Raw genomic sequence first — 17846 nt, forward strand, 5'->3', positions numbered from 1 at the left:
ATGTTGGTGGAAAATTTACGAAACTGGGCCTTGTATACTAAATTATACTACTAGTGCTGAAACTTGCTATCGTTGGGATTATTAAACATCAGGAGTTTAAACTTGCTAAACTCAAGGAATTAAGGATGTAATTGATATGGATTAGAGGTGCATTTGTTGATTAATAAACTTGTTTTTATATTTGTTCAAACAAGTAAATCGCAATAAATAAATGTGTTTGCTTTCTTCCTTTTTTTTTTTTTTTTTTTTTAAAATATTTTGTTTCTTTGCGTTTTTAATGACACAATGCATGACACATTAATTCCTATACCCCATAGTCTCGATCTAGGATGATCTGACGATCTATAACTTGCATTTATAAATTAATAATTAAGATTCAATGAAAATTTTAATGTAATCTTATGACTTTTAATCACCATAATTTTTTAAATGGACGGCTAAAATTATTTGTTTTTTTATTTACTTTTAAATAGTAATTTTAATTAAAAAAATATTTTTTAATTATTTTAAATTTTTTTATTTCCAAATTTTCAAAAATATTAAAAATAATTTCTGGAAGATAAAAATATATTTTAAAAATTATTTTTAATTAAAATTACTAATTAAAAATAAATCAAAAAACAAATAATTTCAACCGTCCACTTTTAAAAACTGTAATAGTCAAAAGTAACAAGACTACATTAGAATCATCTTAAGATTCAATATCAAAGTTTTGTTTGTTGATTTTTTCAATGATCTACTCTGTATTAGGAGCAGGAGCATCAATTTTACATGTTTTACAGTTTTACCCAATAGTCTCAAGTCCCATTGCGTGCACACCAAGTGCGTATACATGCGGAATCAATTTTTTTTTTTTTTGGGTAAAAGGCAACGAGTGTCTTCGGGGTAATAGATAAGAGAACTAAAAGTGGAAATATCATGTAAAGTTAACATTAACTATACCGACCAACACGTGATTTTGACATGCATTCCTAAATTAATACTACGTACTTTTTTTTTTTAAGAAATTAGTACTATTTTAAGTGACATACTAGTTAGTTATCTAACAAATAAGAGAGTTCAAGATTGAAATCCTCTTACTGTAGTTAATCAGTTCATTTTTATTAACATTATTTATTTGTTTTACATCTTTTCCACACCCAAGTATCCAAAACCCTTTATGTTTCAAAGTTATGAGGTGACATAGTATAAACGGCATAAGATTAATCTCTTTAAATTTCGCTAGAAAATACAACTTTTTTGGAATAACAATCTAGCAATTGTTATAGCTGTGAAAATGATTTTTTCGTCAAATCCATTTGATTGACATTGAAAAATTAATAATTGTTGTGATCGCGCATAATATTTAATCAACGAACCAATTTCAAAGTACTCCAAGAATACTAATTAAAATTCTTTCAAAAGAAAAAGAATACTAGTTAAAATGAAAATAAAATACTCAAATTATCGCACCTTAGGGGACTCTCTCCACTAGAATTATGTAATTTTATTGAAATTAACGATAAAACATAAAAAACTAAAACAAAAGGTTCCAAATTAAAATAGTCAAATTTCAAGCACATTTTGAGTTTTGAGACCCCTAAAGAGAAAATGGGAGAAAAGCGGCTAGGGTTTATTTTTCATCTCTATTATTGGAAATTACCACTGATATGAACATAACAATTTTCTCCATATGTACATAGTAACTATGCGCATTCTCAGTCTATTGTGAACGTTTTGAAACATAAGATAAGGCATTCATTTTTTGTAAAGTTTCTTGCTTAATTTTGAAAAATTAACTCATATAATTAATTTTAGTACAATATTGAATAATCTGTCCAAAGTAACTAGGGCTCGGATTAGAGACTATAAAAAGTGAGATAGGATTATACATTATATATACAAATGTTCCTCTTCCGATTTATGTATTCTCATTTTCAAATCTTTTTAATACCATAGTTCTTCATTAAATTCTTAATAAACATGAATCAAGCCTACAAAAATGGTGCAATAATTATTATGTTAACCTTACTTAGTTTGATGTTGTTTGCAGAATTAATAGAGGCAGGACTACGCCCCAAAGTACATGTTCGAATAATTAACGTGTTAGATAGTAAGCAAGATCTACAAATTCATTGCAAATCTAAGGACGACGATCTTGGGGTGAAACTAATTTCATATGGTTTTTTCTACGAGTTTAAATTCGGGGCTAATTTATTTGGTAACACACTTTTTTTCTGTGGTTTTGTATTTGACAACGTATTACATTGGTTTGATATTTATGATGAGAATAGAGATGCTGGACCTTGTTGGGAAAAATGTTGGTGGAAAGTCAACCAAACTGACCTTTGCTTGCTTGATTATTCGACGGAAGATTTTACTGAATGCTATGGTTGGGATGTTAAACATAAGAATTTGAGGATATAGTTATAATGTTCGTTAAATTGGTGCATGTGTTAGCAATTGGTTATTAGTAGTATAATTTATACTTCATATGTTGTTATTCGAGAGGAAATAATGAACTACAAAGTAGCTAAATTATGTATTTCTACATGCTTTATTAGTATAATTTATATGTTGTTCGAGAGAAAATAATGAACTACTACTCCCTTCTTATCATCAACTTTGTTTGATCGAGTTGAATTTCAAATTTAATACGCTATTTTTTTTTTTTTTGAATAGTAACGTACGTTAATTATGAACCTACATAATTTAGTGGTACTATAAAATTCCTTTAATTTGCTTCAAACAACATAATTTACAATGATATGAATCCAGATAGATTAACTAATTAATCAAACTCACTTCCTGATTATTTGATTAGGGTTTTGACTCCCTTATATTACTCCTAATCTAAGTAATCACGTAATAATCCTACTCCCTCCGTGTTTAATTAATTAAATCTTACCAAATTTGACCATGTTTTTTTTAAAGTGTTACACTTCACTTTTTGGCAAAAAGCTACATATTAATATTATATCTCTTTCTATTTATGGTTTCCACATAAACCCACTATTACTTATATTTTTTTAATACTCCTACTACCCCATTTACTTCTTTTTTTATTTAAGTAAATTAAATTGTCTAAAACTATATGTCAGTAAAAATGTAACACTTGAAAAAACACGGGGGAAGTAATTCATGAGTTATTTAAATTAAAGGTTTGAATGCCACTCGTTACACTCATGCCACGTCATTCTTCTTATCCATCCTATTCTCTCTAAACATCATTATTTATTATAAATCCATCCTACTTTCTCTAAACATCATTAATTATTTGCCTTCAAAATAACTTCAAAAGTACCTTAAATAATTCCATTTATATTTTTTTTCTTTTCTTAAATATTGAACATTATCGAAATAATTACGCAAAGGTTGAGCGTATTAGACTGAGGAACCATACTATTTTTCACATACATTCTAAAATTACATAATTCTTTAATTCCATGCTTATATAATACCAATTAAGTACCAACCCTCCTAAGGTCACGTACAACTTCAAAAATCAAAACCATAATTTTAATCAAAATAATAATTTTCTACGACTACGTACAATTTGTAGCAAGATGATCAATAATCAATTGAAATTACGAGGCGGTCTCATTACCGTCAATGTGTCAATAATTCTTATGTTGAACGTTATTAATAATACTAGCGAGGCAGAAGAACTCGTCGTACAAGGGTTAGGCACCGTACCACGTCGTGATGCTCGAGTTGTAAATGCGTTAGCCCAAGGGAAGGAGCTAAGAGTACATTGCAGGTCCAAGGAGCAAGATTATGGAAAACAAAGCTTAAAGTTTGGGAAATACCAAGAATTTGAAGTTAATGATAATACACAAGAGATACTTTGTGGATTTGAATGGGATAAAAAGGTACATGTTTTTGAAATTTTTAATGTCAATAAATATAAACAAGAATGTGGGGAAAGATGTTGGTGGATGATCAAAGAAACTGGTGCTTGCTTGTTTGAAATGGAGAGCAAAGCACACGTATCTTGCTTTTCATTTAAGGATGAATAACCATTTTTAAATTATTAGATTACTACCTTGATATGATGCTAAGTAATGTATAAATGATCCCCTTGGATATGTGATATCTGACGTGGTTGTATCGAACTTTCCGAGTATCTTTATTTAATTTAATGAAATGTAACATGTCTTTTGTATCGAAAAATTGATGTATTTAGCACTTTTCAATTAGATTATGAGATACAGAGCGATTAGCTAACGGAATTTTTTTCAAAACTTGTCATGTTAGCTATTGTTGTATAAGATTTAACTTAGAATCAAATTCAGATCAACAAATAGACTGAATATATTCAACAACGTAATGACCGGATACGTTGTAATAAGTTGGAAAGGATTGATGATCACAATAGAAATATAGGGTTAGGATCTAGTGAGAAGTACACTTAACGTGAGAAGCGTAAATACATTGGTAACACATTGTAAGTACATTAGTAATACATTGCATATGCATTAGTATTACACTATAAATACATCCAAAATATGCTGCAGATTCTTTAAAATTCAGTGTGATGGGAAGGCTGATTTGAGTTTAAGCCATGTTAACCCAGTTTTTATCAACCAATTATGATCACCATTACCAAATATATATAACAAGGAGAAAAAAAATATATATAGCATGTTTACTTATTATTAACATACTGCTTAATTCGTATCGTACTTTTCTCGTCATTCTCGGGCACATCAAGTCATCAAATAAGTGTCCACTTTAAAATTTCAGCAATTTACCACAAACATTCAGCTGAAGAAGATTTTATATTCTAGGCTATGTTGCTCCAAAATTAAAGATACTCTGTTTTCTTGATGTTTAAGTTGAGTTTTGATTTGTCAGATAATTACAAGAAAATTTCACACGTAATTATAATTACATCACATAAGACAATACAAAATTGGATGAATTAAGATATTCAAATTTGAAAATTCAGATTGAAGGTCAGCTGAGATGGGTTGTTAGTTGTTATGAGGATAAAATATCAAAAGAACATTACAGATACATTCAATATATATTATAGATACATTAAAATCATATAATTGATACAATATAATGAAATTAAGGCAATAGTGGAAGCCTGGAAGGGCTTGTATGAGGAGAGAGAAAGTATACTACTATGTTAATGGAGGGTCAAGTATAAGATAGAATTGAACGTCATTTATCAACATATTTAAAAAGTTGGTGAAAATTACTAATAATGCCATTAATGAGGTGGGTTAAATAGCAGCCATTGAATTTTCTAGATCTAAGGGCTGTAATTGCTTTTCACACTTCTCACCATAAGAACACTTCTCACGTGATCCCAAATCTATATATTTATTGGGTCAAGAATACACGTTACAATAATGGAAAATTAGAAGAAAGTTTCATGATAGGACATGTCTATAGGATTTCTTCTTATCCTAATTAAGGACGTCCAAATTAAGAATAGTATGAAGTGCGGCTAAATATACATCTAGAATACAATCGCAAAAACATTTAAACAGTTATACACGCAAATTGCAGAATAATCCAATTTTTTTTTTTTTTTTTAACATTTCAAACGAATTACACGCGCTTTCCTAGTCTTTTATATTTCAATTTGCACTTCATAACGCGGTAATACACTATATATATACAATCATATATTAACAACGTAATTCATCATCATTTAATCATTTATACACAAACTATTTCTTCTATATTTGTTTGCAAACCTACTTTTTTTTTTTGGTTCAAATTCTTCAAGTTACATAAAAAATGGAGATAAGTAGCCTATTTCAAGCATCCTCTTGTCTCCCAAGTGTTACGAAATCAATGAGTTCGAGTTTGTCTCTTGTTTCTCCATCATGCACCTCGATAAGTTTGTTAAGAAGCAGACTTCCTAGGACGAGAAGAGGTTTTACACATACGAGCAACAAACATGATGTACATGTTTATTCGACGAATGTTATATCGTGTAAAAGAATGGAAAGTCAAGATTCCGGAGGTGGTGGAATGGTGGATGAAGATATGATTGTGCTTCGATTGCGAATAAAGGAACTTGAAATGATGGAAAAGGGTGAAGAGGTTTGTGTACCTTCAAATTGGTTTGAGTGGGAGAAGAAACATATCATACAATTTCAAGGTGGTGTGCATGGAGCAATTGGTTTCTTGCAACTTGTTCTAATGAATTCTAGACCAAGTTTAGCCCTAGGAATCATGGCTTATGGTATATTAAGTGTTTTATTCTCAAATGGTCTATTAACGGCCCATATCATAGAAATGATAAACGAAATTACAGCTAAAATTTCTCCATTTTAATAGTTAGACGCTCCAATTTTATTGTAATAATTTATGTACATTATTTAGTTTGTGCAAAATTTAATTTATTTTATTGTTAAACTTCTACTAGATCCCTATTTAGACGCATTTTATTTTCCTCACTTTAACATCACATGCCATGCAATATTCTTTACCCTATATTAAAACTTAATCAAAGAGACTGAGGGATATATCAGGTGGTTAGAGCTTTCCTCCCACTATCAGAGAATTTTAGAATTGATTTTCATCACTCGTATTTGTGGCTCTCTAAACACCAGGAAAAGAAATAAAAAAATAAAAAAAAATAAAAAAAAAAATTTAATAAAAGCAACAATTCTCATAAGTCATACTTGTAACAATTAAGCTCATAATATGGACATTGGGCTGATCATTTGTTTGGAATGTTTGGACTTTCAATTGGGCTAAATAGCAACATAACTTGGCCTAGGACAAAGCCCACAGGCCCATACAGCTAGAAGTTGTAGCCATATCGCTACTATTTTCCATTTAATTACGGACTTGATTTTAATTAATTACTTGTAATAATAATCCACAGCTAACTAGCTAGCCAAGTATCCAGTAACTATTGGTGACAAATAAATCTGATTATTTAAGGAAAAAATCATAAAAATGCCACGTATTCACAACTACAGCATACTGCCAAAAATACAATTAGACTTACACCACCATATTCTTAACAAATCAATAAGTTGTACTTTCAAATTTTGAATTATTGGTATTTTAAAATAATATACATGTCCGTTTGCAATTAAATATTTCACGGGAAGATATTTGGAAAAATTATTTCATATTAAAAATAATATATACATAGTTTGTGATTGGTTTAACCATTATACCCTTACTAAGTGATGAAAAGAATTGAAAATGATCACGATCCAACTACTATAAAAAGTTTTTACTTAAAACTGTGTCGTATATGCTTACTTATGACCTTATGAGGTGATGATTAGTTAGACAATACGATTCTTAATTCTTTTAGCTTAAAAGACCCTTTTTAATGCATTTGTCCTGTCATTCCTAAGCCTTTTCAAGGTTAAATAAAATGCATTAGGAATATTTCTCTGCTACTTTAATTTGAAGCAGTCCATAAATGTTACTTGTTGTCCATTTCCTTTGTATTCAGAAAGACTTTAATTCCATTTGACTTAAAAATGTTGCTTATTATCATCCTCAACCTTAGCTTAGCTTGCTGAGCATGTATGCCCTGATAATCTGATACTTATAATTTTTGTTCTCCCTTTAAAATTCTCTTTGTTGTAGGAAACTTGGTCGTTTCAAAATTTTTGTAATTTCTAAAATGGCTGAATCATTGTTTTCTTTGGTATATCAAGAAAAGATGAAAAATGAGAGTTTATATAGTGCTATAATACCATTACTAAAGCTTATCTCCTTAACCTTAATTGGTGTTCTTTTAGCACATCCGAAAGCCAAACTTGTACCAAGAGCTACATTTAAGCTCCTAAGCAAGCTTGTATTTGGCCTATTTTTGCCCTGTTTGATTTTCACCAATTTAGGCCAATCTATCACCTTTAAGAACTTCACCCTTTGGTGGTTCATCCCTTTAAATGTCGTTCTCTCAATCGTTATAGGCTCGTTCTTAGGGTACCTTGTAACCATCATATGCCGCCCTCCACCTGAATATGTCCGGTTTACTGTGATCATGACCGCGTTAGGGAACATGGGAAATCTTCCTTTAGCTATTATAACCTCGGTTTGTCATTCAAAGAATCATCCCTTTGGAAAAGATTGTGAGAAGAATGGTGTGGCTTATGCTTCTTTTGCTCAATGGGTGGCTGTGGCTCTTGTTTATACCTTTGTTTATCATATGATGGAGCCTCCTTTAGAATACTATGAGGTTGTGGAAGAAAGCGATTTTGAGGATGAGATTCAAGACAAGGAATATGATATGATTATTCGCGATGATAATGAGCTAAGTATGCCACTTCTTCATGATGCAGAGTGGCCAGGGATAAAAGATAAGGAAATTGATTACTCTAAGACACCCTTTGTTGCTCGAGTCTTTAATTCTTTATTGTTTGATTCCCTTAGATCACTACCCGAGTTAGGGACACTCGAAGAAGGCCAAGAATATGATGATCCTAAATCAAGAAGGTGTTTTCCAGAGCCAAAAATGGTAAGAAAAATCAGGATTGTAGCAGAACAAACACCAATTAAGCACATTCTTAGCCCACCAATAATTGCTTCTTTCTTAGCCATAATTATTGGTATGGTGCCTGAGCTTAAAGGGTTTGTTTTTGGTGAGGATGCCCCTCTTTCTTTCATCACCGATAGTTTTCAATTCATGGCGAATGCAATGATGCCCTCTGCTATGCTCGTGTTGGGTGGGATGCTAGCCGAGGGTCCAGAGGAGTCTAGGCTCGGTATAAAAACTACTGTGGGGATCATTGTCGCGAGGCTCTTGGTGCTTCCTTTAGCTGGGATTGGAGTGCTTGTTTTGGCTGATAAGTTAGGTCTTTTGGTTGAAGGTGATCAAATGTATAGGTTTGTGATTTTGCTGCATTATGTTACACCTAGTGCTATATTACTTGGTGCTATTGCTAGCTTAAGGGGTTTTGCAGTGCAAGAAGCCTCAGCGCTTTTGTTCTGGCAGCATGTACTTGCTGTTGTTTCAATTTCTGTGTATATTTTCGTGTTTTTTAAGTTTCTTCTCATGTCTTCGCTAACTTAAGGGTTTTTGTTAGAGATATGGGATATCAGAGATATTGAAAATATATTGATGTGATATAACTTCCGACATGTCTAGTATCTCATCTTGTTAGCGGCGGACTAAAATTGTGAATTTTGTTGTAAAAGCATACGTTGTGGTGATTGTATATGACTTGTTTATATAATTATGAGTTGCTATTATCACTCCCATTGCTTACCCTTCAAAACATTAGTAGATTACTAGATTCGACTTTGATATGGTAGAGATGGCAACTTGAGGGTTTGTATAGTCCTAATTTTATATGAATTGTCACATAAGATTTGGCTTGATAATGACGATTCCAAATCATTTCAGAAAAAGTGACAAGCGCACAAAACAAAACCTTCATTATGTATTTGTGTATTCAATCAATGTGTATTGCTTTTGTGAGTGTTGAGCAACTAAACATGATTTGCTTTTATAAATATCCATGATTTGTAGTTGATCACTTTTGATTGGAATATAAATGATTATATTTACCCATTTGATTTTATTACTCCAGCTATATTGTAACTAATTTTTTGAAATCTTTGAAGCTAATAAAACTAATGTAAACCGAATTTGATTAATGTTTTAGATATAATCCTTCGATTTTTACCAACTAATCCACACATATCAGTAATAACATGTCATATTTTAAAGTGTATCAAAAAATAAATGACACTTTTTCAATAATCTGAATAATAAACTCCAACGACTACATTTATACGCATGTCGAAACGATAAAAATTAAGCTGTGCGTGATAAATATATTTATTATTTCCACTCAGTTCAACCAACAATCATCTTTAATTAAATGCGAGCTAAGCTAGTTGTACTCGTATCATTTCAACAAATGTAGACAAATAATCACTGAGTAGATCAAAATTTGACATCAACATAGACAAATAATCACTGAGTAGATCAAAATTTGACATCGACAATAAGTATGTGACTATTATTTCCGAATAGAGGTAGCAACTTGAATCGAATTGGGCTTGGAAGCAAACCGTCCACATACTCCACACCACACTAGGTGACAGGCTTGGAACCGTACGCAATGAGAATTCCAATCACAAATTCTATTATTACAGAATTCCCCAACTTCCGTTGCTTTAAATCCAACTTTATTCAGAAAACAATTGCAATAACACAATTATAGAAAGATTCGTTACTCAAACAATGCCTTCCTTTTTTCATTTTTCTGGTTTTTGTACACTCTTATTTAACATAATAACAAGAACAACACGAAGAAGAAGATGAAGATTGTAGGAATAGTAATTTCTGGGCAAAGAAAAGAAAACTACTATTTAAGGAAAGATGGAGTATAAATAACAAAATCCAAATAATACCTTGCTTTTTTGGTTTGTTTAACATAATTCAAAGATAACTATTTCAAGAAATCATCGCTTGTAAGTCTTATTCTCTCTCTCCTCTCCCTTTAATATGCTCTTGCATGCCATTAATCTTCTCCTTCCTTCTTCATCAATCAATTTCAAAGGTGGGTTCTTTGATTTTTTATCTGGGTTTGTTCTGTTTATATTTCTTGTTTCCCAGAAATTTTGGATTATCAGATTAATTATGTGAATGAGTATTAGTAGCTTTGTTTCTGACATGGGTTTCTTGTAATTTCAACATATGTTTTTGGAACATTATATTGTACGAAGTATTAATTATCTCTTATTTATTGATTTTCGTGTCATATTCTAGGAAGAATTAACTTTTATGGGAGTGTTTTGTTGTTAATTTGCCCATTCATTTCTTGCTGATATGATGTTGTAAATTTAATGCAGGGATTTGCTTATGAGTTTGGGAGATTGTTGATGGAGAAGACATTTTGGGTGTCAAAATTACTTACTTGATTAAAGAGATAATAGTGTAATCGTGGTGTGATTAATGTGGATTGAGATTAAGTTGTGAAAGTACCTTGGTGTTGAACAAGTTTGGGAAAAACATTTTCCTTGGAGATTTCCCTGTATGTACGTATGGACATTTTGTCCGTTGATTAATGAACTAGCTCGTATTTCCTATCGAAGTAAAAAGTGTAAACAAGACAAGAGTTGTAGGTACGGAGACAAGTTTTTCATTTGATAGGATGGATGCAAATGATGGGTCATTCCCTAGAAAATTAGCTCAGTGTAGGATTTGCCATGATGAAGATGAATCGTCGAACATGGAAGCACCATGTGCTTGTTGCGGTAGCTTGAAGGTCGGTATAATGTTATGTTAATATTTGATTGTTGCTGTATTCTATTGAATTTTGATTTGATCATCTGTCTTATTACTTGTGTTGACTGAAGCTGTGAAGGTATTTGTATTGCCTTGTTTACAAGAATGTTTTGATATGGAAAGTTCTTTTGTGTTTTTGATTATGGTTTAATTATGGTGTTCTTGTGTTTTGATTCTTTTTTTTAAATGCTTTATATGCTTGGGTAGTTTATGTGTTTAGATCTTCCAATCGAACCATAATGTCTGAATAATTGCAGTATGCTCACCGTAGATGTGTACAAATGTGGTGCAATCAAAAGGGTGACACTGTCTGTGAGATTTGCTTGCAGGTTCGCTCTAATCTTCTCCAATTATTTCTTTGTGGTCTTTGGTTAACTGTCCACTGTATTTACTATTAAGTCTCTTCAATTTTATGAGGTTGCAGCCATATAAGCCTGGATATACTGCGCCACCCCCTAGATTGCCCTTTGCTGTCATTCCCGTGCGTTTGAGGTACCTCTCATCTCTAAATAATTACATGCCAAGAGGTCTTGTTTATTTTTTCTGAGAACACATGTATATTGCTATATCATATTATCAATGATGTTCCTGCATCTCTGAGATTATCCTCTTAAAGAGCAGAATTGCTGGCGCGAAGCAACTAGTAGTAAATTTAATATTCCTGCTAACTTCTGTAGGGAACCTTGGGAATTTGCAACAAGTAATCAATATAATCATCCATCAATAATTGCTGCACAGAATTTCTTCGATCACAGACTTGATGACTATACAGCTCCCACTGCAAGCATAATTTGTTGTCGGATCATTACAGTCATAGTAATCCCTCTTTCTCCTTGCTTGGTTTTTGCATATCTAAACTTGCTTGAGTTGTAAGCATACTTCTGCTATCACGCGGCACAAATGTCATTATTGAACTTGTGGAGGATCAAAAATCTACATTTTACTAGTTTTATTGTATGCTGTCTAAATTTTGATTGTTATTAAAATACAGCAAAATATATAATTCATGACTCGGATCCTTGCCTCTACTGTGTACTGTCTAGCTGTTCTCCCCTCGTCCTCATCTTGATTATGTAGTTAAAAAATGTCAATACAGTTATCTCCAGTGTAAGTGGTGAATCTTCTGCAATGAACCTTTTTATCTTTTCTTCTGCCACCATATTCAGTGGGTAGAGGAATGCAGTGTTACGGAGTACATTTACACACCTTTCTTCATGTAGATTTTGTCTATACAGAAGAATGACAATCATTTCATGCATAGAGAATGACAGATTTTGCTTTTGTTTCTTTGCAAGCAGTTTATGATTTTGGTTGTTCTACGCCATACTCTTCCTATTGTATATAGTGGTGCCGGAGAATACTCTTTTACCTTATACACAGTGAGTTACCTTTACCCCTTTTAGCATGTTGGTGGTGGTATGGATGTGTCAGTATAATATTCAGATTTTAAAGTTGTTTAAACTACTTGCAGTTATTGATGCTGCGGACCATTGCTATTCTTCTGCCGATGTTTGTCATGCTTAAAGCATGCAGCATTATACGCCATCATCGGAGACACCGACAGGTCAGTGAAGTATGAAATCCCTGCTAATCTGCTATAGTCTTTCAGATGTGAATGCTTTGCCTTCTTTCACTCGTACGGAATGCAATCTGGAGTTTGTTCATTTCCTTTTTTTTTCCCCTTAACTGCTCTAGATTGTACTTCAAATTTGAAACATTTCGTTGCAATCTTATATTGTTTTGTTTCAAATCTAATTGCAAGATGCCTTAGTAGAAAGATTATATGATCACTTCTTTGGCCATCAATCATTTCAGCACTTTTTTTGCCATGTAGAATATGTGAGCGATAAGAAGATTGCGCATACTCTTCACGATGTAATAATTTTTTTTTCCTCTTTTACCCTACAGACACCTGCAGCATTTTATCACGCTTCATCAGATGAAGAAAATGAGCTAGCACAGCCACAGATTTCAGCTCATGTGATCCGCATTCAGTAATTTACATGATCATCATCTGATAGAGCAGACCCTCACTGTGGCAATTTCTGATTCATCATAACATTCATAAGCGCCTGACCAATTCCAAATCAAAAGAATGATCTTTTGTCAAACTGAATGCACATATTCTTGGATAAAGGCATGAATGGGGTTGTCAAAAGTGCTGTTGTGGTCTTGTGGAAGTCATAGAGGAAAGAAGGATGTCATTTCTTCAGCATATGACTTCATTAAAGGGAAATTGTATCTCGCGCTCTGCAGATGTAAATAGTAGTATCTCAGTATCTGTATATAAACTCATTTATAAGAAGCTCTTTAATCTCAGGCCTTTAATGGTTAGGAAAATCCGAAAATCGGGTTGGAAAATGTTCAACATGCAAAGTACAAGCAGTCAAGCACAAATATTGCTTTGGCAATTGTATAACTCCAACACACCCCTGCCCCTAATTCTTCAACATTGCATAATACCTTAAATGGTAGTAAGTCATTAATCTAGCTAGCTAGCAGCGAGGGATGGTAAACCACCAAGAATGGTTGAAATTAGCATTCAGCATTCACCCTAATCATGCATAGGGGCGTCTATAAATTCTAACATACGTAGGGACAAGATAAGTATTTTTCTAATCATACAAAGAGGTGTTTTGCGAAAAGGGGGATGTGTCTGAGGGCTTAATAATCCACATGTGTGACTAGATAAACTCCGTATTTCCTCATAGGCAATCGATTCACATGTGATACATAGGCTGTTACTCGTAAAGAGAATTGGGGTTTAACTCTGGACTTCACCTTCCCATGTTCGTAATTGGGAGGAGGCGACTTCTAATCTATGTCTCTTTCTAAATTAAGGGGACTTATAACTTCGGATAGTGCAAGTCATACTCACTCATGGTTGGTTATATGATACAATATCAACTCAATCTAAATCAAATCCAATTCATTCTATGATTATCAAATTTTACATATGTTATGACTTAAACCATATGTAAAAGTTCTATTTGAATCTTACCTAACATTATTTCTAATTTTTGCTTCATCATCTAACAATGATATCATGTGTTGATAATAAATCCGAGGTCACATTATTTTGAATTTATTATAGGCGAAAAATAGGCATTTTTCTAATCAAATGAAGAAAACATGTCACTCTTTAATGAGTATTAAGTCTATAACCAAAAACCCAATACGATATAAAGAAAAAGGTTCAACCTGATTCGGATTAAACAAAAACCTCACTAGTCTACTAGTGGCCTAATGGGTGGTGGCGTGGTGCCATCAGAACAAATTTTAGTTACCAAATTTCTTCTGGCTTAAAGCATTAAACCTTTCTTTGCTCAAGTATTAAAAATGCTACAACGCCGCATCGGAGCAGCCGCCATTTCCGCCGCCCGCCGTTTTTCAGCGGCGGCAGAGGCTTTACCGGCAGAATCTTCAGGCAAGAAAACCACCCCAACAACCTCTTCTTCTTCTTCTTCAGGTGGGGGCAGAGATACATTGGGAAGAAGGCTACTCGCACTGATACACCCAAAACGGAGCGCAGTGGTCACTATTCGTCAATGGAAAGAGGAAGGTCATGCAGTTCGCAAGTATGAGCTTAATCGTATTGTTCGTGAGCTTCGTAAACTCAGGCGCTTCAAACATGCCCTTGAGGTTTATCTCTCTCTCTTTGCATATTAGGGTTTATGTAGGGTTTTAAGGAAAAAAAAAAATTGATTTTGTGTTTTTGGTTTTTTTTTATAAGTTGAAATTGGTTATATTTGTTAAAATGACTATTGGTTATGTTAATATATCATTGAGACATTGATTGAGCATTGAAGTAAACACTTGGAAATATATGCAAGTTTTAATATTTTGTCATATTAATCTGTGATAAACTGATATATTTGGGGTTATGCCAATCTAGCATCATCATTGCTAGAATTTGCGATTGTTTTTCCACACTCTATGATCCTATTTGACGAGGAATTCATTTTCGTGAACAATCACGAATCCTACAAACACCTAGGAGCACCGGATTTCGGGTAGGAATTGGTAATGAGGGTCGCAAAGGGATGATAGACTGGTCAATTTGGATTAGCAGTTGTGAAAGAGTGGATTAACTTGTCAATTAAGTTGTTTGATGCTTTGATGAATGGACAATAGCTGGAGAAAATTGACCCCAATCTGTTGATTATCAGGATTCAGGAATGCTGCACTCCCTAGAGATTTTTAGGAAGCACTCTTAAGAGGGAAATTTTATTTATTTATTTATTTTTTCTTTTCGTTTTGGGGTTTCTAATGTTTAAGTGCAGAGGTGTTGCTTTCTGATTATGTGATAAACATTAAAGATATATGGAACGAAATGAGGTGATTGTATACCGTGTAGAGAAATGGTGAACTAAATTATAATGTCAGCTTGTGGTGTTGTATATGCTTAGGACTTGCAAGCATTATTTCATGAACAGAAGTTTTTCGTCTATCTGAAGATATGTTGCTATTTTATTTAGAGTTTAAATCATTTAATTGCTTAGATTAGTGAATGGATGAGAACTCAAGAAGATATCAAGCTGTTGTGTGGAGATTATGCTGTTCACTTGGATTTGATTGCTAAAATCCGTGGCTTGGACAGTGCTGAGAAGTTTTTTGAAGATATACCTGAAACAATGAGAGCTGAACCTACACTTTCTGCGCTGTTGCACACCTATGTACAGCATCGTGCCTATGATAAAGCTGAGGCGCTGATGGTTAAGATGGCAGAATGCAGTTATGTGAGCTCCCCCCTTCCTTATAATCACATGATGTCCATGTACAAGGAGATTGGAAAGTTGGAGAAGATTCCTGAGCTGATGGAAGAGTTGAAAAAGAATACAAAACCAGATATTGTCTCATACAATCTGTGGTTAACCACATGTCAGTTTCAGAACGATGTTAAAACTGCAGAAAATGTTTTCCTTGAAATAAAGAAGGCCAAAATTGAGCCTGATTGGATGACATTTAGCATACTGACCAGTTTGTATACTAAGAAGGGAATGAATGACAAAGCCGAGTGTGCTTTGAAGGAAATGAAGAGTAGGATATCCCGCAAAAATCGTTCGGCATATTCTTCTCTTATCAGTTTGTATACAAATTTAGGAAAGAAAAATGAAGTCTATAATACATGGAAGAAGATGAAGTCAGTGTTCCGCAAATTGAATGATTCAGAATACACCTGCATAATAGCTTCCCTCATAAAGCTCGGGGAACTGAAAGATGCTGAGAAATTTTACGATGAGTGGGAGTTAGTTTCTACGAGTGGCGACTCCCGTGTCCCTAATTTACTCATTGGAGCTTACATCAACGCAAACCATATGGAAAAAGCTACTGAATTTTTTAATCGAGTTACACAGAAAGGCATTAAACCTAGTTACACCACTTGGGAGCTTCTCACTAGTGGTTATCTTAAACTGAAGCAGGTAGATCAAGTTCTTGACTGTTTTAAAAAAGCTGTCACCAGTGTCAAGAAATGGGAACCCAATTTGACATTCATCCGTGAGATTTACAAGCTTTTAGAGGAGCAGGAGAGTATTGAGGGAGCTGAAGATATGCTTACAGTGCTTCGTAATACTGGGTATGTAACCACAGAGATCTACAACATGTTGCTCCGAACTTATGCAAGTGCTGGGAAGATGCCACCTATAATTGAAGAAAGGATGACAGAGGACAAGGTTTTGTTAAATGAAGAGACCAAGGAACTCATCAGGCTAACAAGCACGATGTGTGTTGCTGATGTTTCAAGCTGTTTATCTTGAGCTTTAGCAAATTTGGTGTTTTTTATTTAATAAATGCAACAAGCAAAGAAATGTCGTGGTAACGGCCTAAATCTAGTTAAAGGTTAGAGTAATGCATCTGGCAAGGCCACTGAATGTGTGCTTGAAGTGAAAGCATCTGCAGCAAGAACAGTTGATTGATCAGCATTTGAGTGCTGAAAGAGTGCATGACTTCCGCAGATTCAATTGAAGATAGCTATTGAAATTTTGGTACTCGAGCCTCATGCTTTATTATATTTTCAGATCTATGCCTATGCTTTTAAATACATTTATACAATGAATACAATACTTTAGTAATCTGATTGGGAATTGTTCAAGCTACTGAATGCCAATGTTGATGGTGAAATTGAAGTTTGGACGATTACACTATGATATTATTGATTGATGATCTTTGTTCGATTACTCGCATCATTTCATGGCTTAACTAGGTCCTTTGTTCTTGATCTTTACATAACTGCTGTTGTTCAATTGGTACATAAGTAGGACTAGCTACCGGCGGATTTTCCAACAGGATCCAAGAAGAGAGTCATTTATGGTTTCCTACTGAATGATTTCAATCCGAGTAGAAAATGATTTGTGGATTTTCCAACAGGATCCAAGTTGACGTTTTGTATAACTAACCACAAGGCTGTATTTTTAATGATCCTTTCATGATTTCAAGTTTGGACAATCCGAATTTGTTTTGATTTATGTATGCAACCGATTTTTTTTTTTTTTTTTTATCTTTCTTTTATTTCAACTAGAAATCAATCTTCTATTTCACTTTTTTTAATCAACAAATCAAAGAGCAACAACAAGCATTAGGTAATATTCAAACGTGCACTATTGAATTTAGAGTGCTCCCACCACTTTTT

The 17846-nt window shown here is 33.3% G+C and overlaps 4 protein-coding genes across 7 annotated transcripts; all 4 read left to right on the plus strand.

Moving 5' to 3' along the window:
* The first annotated feature begins 5943 nt into the window (after window positions 1-5943).
* LOC110702001 lies at window positions 5944-6279 on the plus strand. Its single transcript, XM_021879639.1, has one exon. It carries the CDS (start codon window positions 5944-5946, stop codon window positions 6277-6279), a length of 336 nt encoding a protein of 111 aa, XP_021735331.1.
* Window positions 6280-7408: 1129 nt separating this feature from the next.
* LOC110703858 (protein PIN-LIKES 2-like) lies at window positions 7409-9155 on the plus strand. Its single transcript, XM_021881637.1, has one exon. The coding sequence runs from the start codon at window positions 7598-7600 to the stop codon at window positions 8987-8989; it is 1392 nt and encodes a 463-aa protein (XP_021737329.1). The 5' UTR covers window positions 7409-7597; the 3' UTR covers window positions 8990-9155.
* Window positions 9156-9970: 815 nt separating this feature from the next.
* LOC110703865 lies at window positions 9971-13563 on the plus strand. Of its 3 annotated transcripts, none has more exons than XM_021881644.1 (8): window positions 9971-10398; window positions 10780-11195; window positions 11473-11544; window positions 11640-11707; window positions 11893-12031; window positions 12514-12594; window positions 12687-12779; window positions 13124-13563. In XM_021881644.1, exons 2-8 carry the CDS (start codon window positions 11082-11084, stop codon window positions 13211-13213), a joined length of 657 nt encoding a protein of 218 aa, XP_021737336.1. In that variant the 5' UTR covers window positions 9971-10398; window positions 10780-11081; the 3' UTR covers window positions 13214-13563. The 3 variants fall into 3 exon arrangements, with proteins under 3 accessions (XP_021737336.1, XP_021737340.1, XP_021737347.1); XM_021881648.1 differs by lacking the exon at window positions 9971-10398 and adding an exon at window positions 10399-10487; XM_021881655.1 differs by lacking the exon at window positions 9971-10398 and having other exon boundaries at window positions 11110-11195; window positions 11487-11544.
* An 816-nt stretch (window positions 13564-14379) lies between these two features.
* On the plus strand, window positions 14380-17291 carry LOC110703881 (pentatricopeptide repeat-containing protein At4g02820, mitochondrial-like). Of its 2 annotated transcripts, none has more exons than XM_021881664.1 (2): window positions 14380-14857; window positions 15718-17291. In XM_021881664.1, the coding sequence occupies exons 1-2, from the start codon at window positions 14555-14557 to the stop codon at window positions 16972-16974; spliced, it is 1560 nt and encodes a 519-aa protein (XP_021737356.1). In that variant the 5' UTR covers window positions 14380-14554; the 3' UTR covers window positions 16975-17291. The 2 variants fall into 2 exon arrangements, with proteins under 2 accessions (XP_021737356.1, XP_021737360.1); XM_021881668.1 differs by having other exon boundaries at window positions 14794-14857; window positions 15723-17291.
* The last annotated feature ends 555 nt before the right edge of the window (window positions 17292-17846 follow it).

This window comes from Chenopodium quinoa, unplaced genomic scaffold (genome assembly GCF_001683475.1).
Source record: "Chenopodium quinoa cultivar QQ74 unplaced genomic scaffold, ASM168347v1, whole genome shotgun sequence".
In the NCBI taxonomy this organism is placed as follows: Eukaryota; Viridiplantae; Streptophyta; class Magnoliopsida; order Caryophyllales; family Amaranthaceae; genus Chenopodium; species Chenopodium quinoa.

Bases quoted from the DNA above. Each gene is read 5' to 3' on its own strand.
- LOC110703881 (XM_021881664.1), top strand. From the start codon at position 14,555: ATGCTACAACGCCGCATCGGAGCAGCCGCCATTTCCGCCGCCCGCCGT. The intron at 14,858-15,717 runs GTTTATCTCTCT...TTAATTGCTTAG, and splicing joins GCTTCAAACATGCCCTTGAG to ATTAGTGAATGGATGAGAAC.
- LOC110702001 (XM_021879639.1), top strand. From the start codon at position 5,944: ATGGAAAGTCAAGATTCCGGAGGTGGTGGAATGGTGGATGAAGATATG.
- LOC110703858 (XM_021881637.1), top strand. From the start codon at position 7,598: ATGGCTGAATCATTGTTTTCTTTGGTATATCAAGAAAAGATGAAAAAT.
- LOC110703865 (XM_021881644.1), top strand. From the start codon at position 11,082: ATGGATGCAAATGATGGGTCATTCCCTAGAAAATTAGCTCAGTGTAGG. The intron at 12,032-12,513 runs GTAATCCCTCTT...CTTTGCAAGCAG, and splicing joins GTCGGATCATTACAGTCATA to TTTATGATTTTGGTTGTTCT. The intron at 12,595-12,686 runs GTGAGTTACCTT...AACTACTTGCAG, and splicing joins ACTCTTTTACCTTATACACA to TTATTGATGCTGCGGACCAT.